At 53.8% G+C, this 3,238-nt stretch overlaps 1 protein-coding gene across 1 annotated transcript; it reads left to right on the top strand.

Moving 5' to 3' along the window:
• Positions 1-1,230: 1,230 nt before the first annotated feature.
• CCDC182 (coiled-coil domain containing 182) lies at positions 1,231-1,692 on the top strand. Its single transcript, XM_069542561.1, has one exon. It carries the CDS (start codon positions 1,231-1,233, stop codon positions 1,690-1,692), a length of 462 nt encoding a protein of 153 aa, XP_069398662.1.
• Positions 1,693-3,238: the final 1,546 nt, after the last annotated feature.

The raw sequence follows: 3,238 nt of genomic DNA, 5'->3' as shown, positions 1-3,238 counted from the left end.
GGACTGCAAGGAGATTCAACCAGTCCCTCCTAAAGGAGATCAGCCCTGGGATTTCTTTGGAAGGAATGATGCTAAAGCTGAGACTCCAGTACTTTGGCCACCTCATGCAAAGAGTTGACTCATTGGAAAAGACTCTGATGCTGGGAGAAGAAGGGGACGACAGAGGATGAGATGGCTGGATGGCATCATCGACTCGATGGACGTGAGTCTGAGTGAACTCCGGGAGTTGGTGATGGACAGGGAGGCCTGGTGTGCTGCGATTCATGGGGTCGCAAAGAGTTGGACACGACTGAGCGACTGAACTGAACTGAATAGAATCACAGACATAGAAAACAAACTTATGGTCAGCGCAGGCGACGGTGGGGAGAGAGGAGATAAATTAAGAACTTGGGATTAACACATATACACTATACATATACACATATACACTATAATATAGTCGTGCCCGACTTTGCGACCCCAGGGACTGCAGCCCACCAGGCTCCTCCATCCATGGGATTTTCCAGGCAAGAGTACTGGAGTGGGGTGCCACTGCCTTCTCTGAATATATAACCTAGGAAAACAATAAGGACCTACTGTAGAGCACAAGGAACCATAGTCAAGATCTCATAACAACCTATAACGGAAAAGAATCTGAAACGAATATGGATAGCTGAATCACTTTGCTGCACACCTGAAACTAACATCATATAAAATAATTGTACTTCAATTAAGAAAATTACTTTTTTTAAAAATTTTAGCATTTTAGGGCTAGAAGTGAGATTAAGTATCATCTCTTACAATGTCCTTGCTTCCCTAGTGAAGCCCAGAGACCCTTATGAGACCACCCAGGTCCCTTGCTGTGTAGGAGACTACTCCGCCTGGCCTTGCTCCAGTCAGCTTACTTTACTGCCCCGGGCCTCCGCGTGTCCCAGGACAAGACAAGGGAGAGATGGAGCTCCAGTTCCGGAAGGGCAATGAGTCGATGAGAATCAGTATCTCCGGGGGCACACTAAATACTTCTTGGGCAGATGAGCAAAGCCCAGGGTAACCAAGCCAGGAAGCTACAGTATGCAAATGAGTGGATTGCGGCATTCCCCCTGATTGGCTAGAGGGGTCCTGATGTCACAATAGGTGGGGTATCTCCATTCCAAAGGATTGTGTCTCCTGCCAAAAAAAACAGAAAAAAAAAAAATTCACTGACTTGGCTAGACCCTAGCTCCCTCTCTTTGTCCGGACGGAGGCGGCACTATGGAGCCCCTCTATCAGTCAGGTTCCATTCTTATGAAGGTGAACACTTTACAAGGGAAGAAGATGGTGGAGAGCGGCCTCCAGTCTGGGGACTTCTCGCTGCCCTCATCGTGGTCCTCCAGCCTCCTGCCGCCGGCCGACCTAGAGATCCTGCAGCAGAAGGTGGCCGGGATGCAGCGAGAGCTGGAGGACTTCAAGAAGGAGGCGCTCAGGGCCATCCGCTACCTGGAAGACGCCTTCTGCGAGATGAACGGGGCCCTGGTGCAGCAGGAGGAGCAGGCGGCCCGCGTGAAGCAGCGGCTGCGGGAGGAGGAGGACCGTGGCGTCGTGCGGAACAAGGTCCTCACCTTCCTGCTGCCCCGGGAGAAGCAGCTCCGGGAGCACTGCAAGCGGCTGGAGTTCCTGCTGCTGGGCCGGGGCCGCGACCCCCCGAGCATCCCCAGGAAGATCCAGGCCAACTGAGGCTCGTCCGTGACGAGCCGCCGAGCAGCCCGGTGGAAGAGGCGTTTAGCTAGAAGGACGCATCCTGAGTCCTGGTCCGTTTGCTCCCCTCCCCTCCCCCCTCTCTGCGGCATTCCCTCTGCCTGAATAACACCTTGCTGAGAGGCGAAAAGACCCGTTATGTTCTTTCGGTGAAGCTCTGTCTATCCAGCAGCACCCAAGAATGAGGCGCCCCAACCCTAAGTCTTTGGAAGACACCTGTAACTTCCCCGCCTTGACTGTTTTCCTCTTTGTAATGGTGCTATTGCTCAAATGTATAACATGTTTTTTTGACCTTCTTAAACTGATTGTGTCGAACAGATGTAGCTTCTTTTAATGACTGCAGGCTCCATGGCCTGTTACTTCATGCATGGTCTGCCGAGAGGGGTCAGGCGTCCGCCCGAGCACTAAGTGGCCTCAGGCTGCTCCTGCCGTTCTTATCCTCGCCCAGCCGGCTTTCCCACCTGCTTTCACAGTCAGACTGTCCTGTGTCCCTTTGCTGCCTTCGCCCACCTCTGCTTCCTCTCCGTTTGGTCTGCAGCTGGGCCTGCAGGATCCACAAAGGGAATTAGTACTCTTGCCTGGAAAATCCCATGGATGGAGGAGCCTGGTGGGCTGCCGTCTATGGGGTCGCAAAGAGGCGGACACGACTGAAGTGACTTGGCAGCTTAACAGCAAGCTGGAGTCAGATGAGCTTAGCACGTGGATGAGGCAACACCTAGAAGGCGGGGCCAGAAAGCCCTGAAGCTGAGTTTCACGTCTGACCCATGGAGCTGGCGTTGCTACGAAGCCCCGCTGTTCTTCAGGTGATATACCCTGAAACACAGCATCCCACTTGCTCTGATAGCAGTGGAGGTGCTAGCTGCTCAGTCGTGTCCGACTCTTTGCGACCCCATGCACTGTAGCCCACTGAACTCCTCTGTCTGTGGGATTCTCCAGGCAAGAGTGCTGGAGTGGGTTGCTATTCCCTTCTCCAGAGAGTCTTCCCGACCCAGGGACTGAATCTGGGTGTCTCACATTGTAGGCAGATTCTTTCCCATCTGAGCAACAGGGAAGTACATACTCCTGTAGGCCCCGTTAGAAGCAAGTGCTGTGGCCCTAATTGTGCAGGGTGGGAAGCTGACCCCAGGAAGGTAAGTCCTTCCCCCAAGGGCTCCGGCCTTGAAAGTTCAAGGTCACCTGGGCTCATCTGCTGTCCTGCTGCACCCTCCCCCCGCCCAGGGAATCGGATCAGGCATCATGGACTTGTTCTTCTGGAGGGCTGAGACTGTCACGTCGGTGCTCTTCGTGTCACTGTGACTTTTATTTTCAATAAGGCTGTTTCATTCAGCCCTATTTTCTCTCTGGTCCCCCCAAACTCGGCCATGTGGAGGGATTCTCCCCTAAAGAGCGGAGGGAGTGCCTGACAGCCGGGTCAGCCCTTGAGCAGAGTGGGCCTGTCCTCCCAGCTCAAAACCTGCAGCCCGGGCCGTGCCCACTGACAGCCCAGCTCAGCTCCCTCCTCCCGCCCTTCTTCCATAGAATCTCT

This window comes from Ovis canadensis, chromosome 11, assembly GCF_042477335.2.
Source record: "Ovis canadensis isolate MfBH-ARS-UI-01 breed Bighorn chromosome 11, ARS-UI_OviCan_v2, whole genome shotgun sequence".
In the NCBI taxonomy this organism is placed as follows: Eukaryota; Metazoa; Chordata; class Mammalia; order Artiodactyla; family Bovidae; genus Ovis; species Ovis canadensis.
The sequence above is the reverse complement of the archived record's forward strand: the minus strand, read 5'-3'. Positions and strand labels throughout refer to the sequence as shown.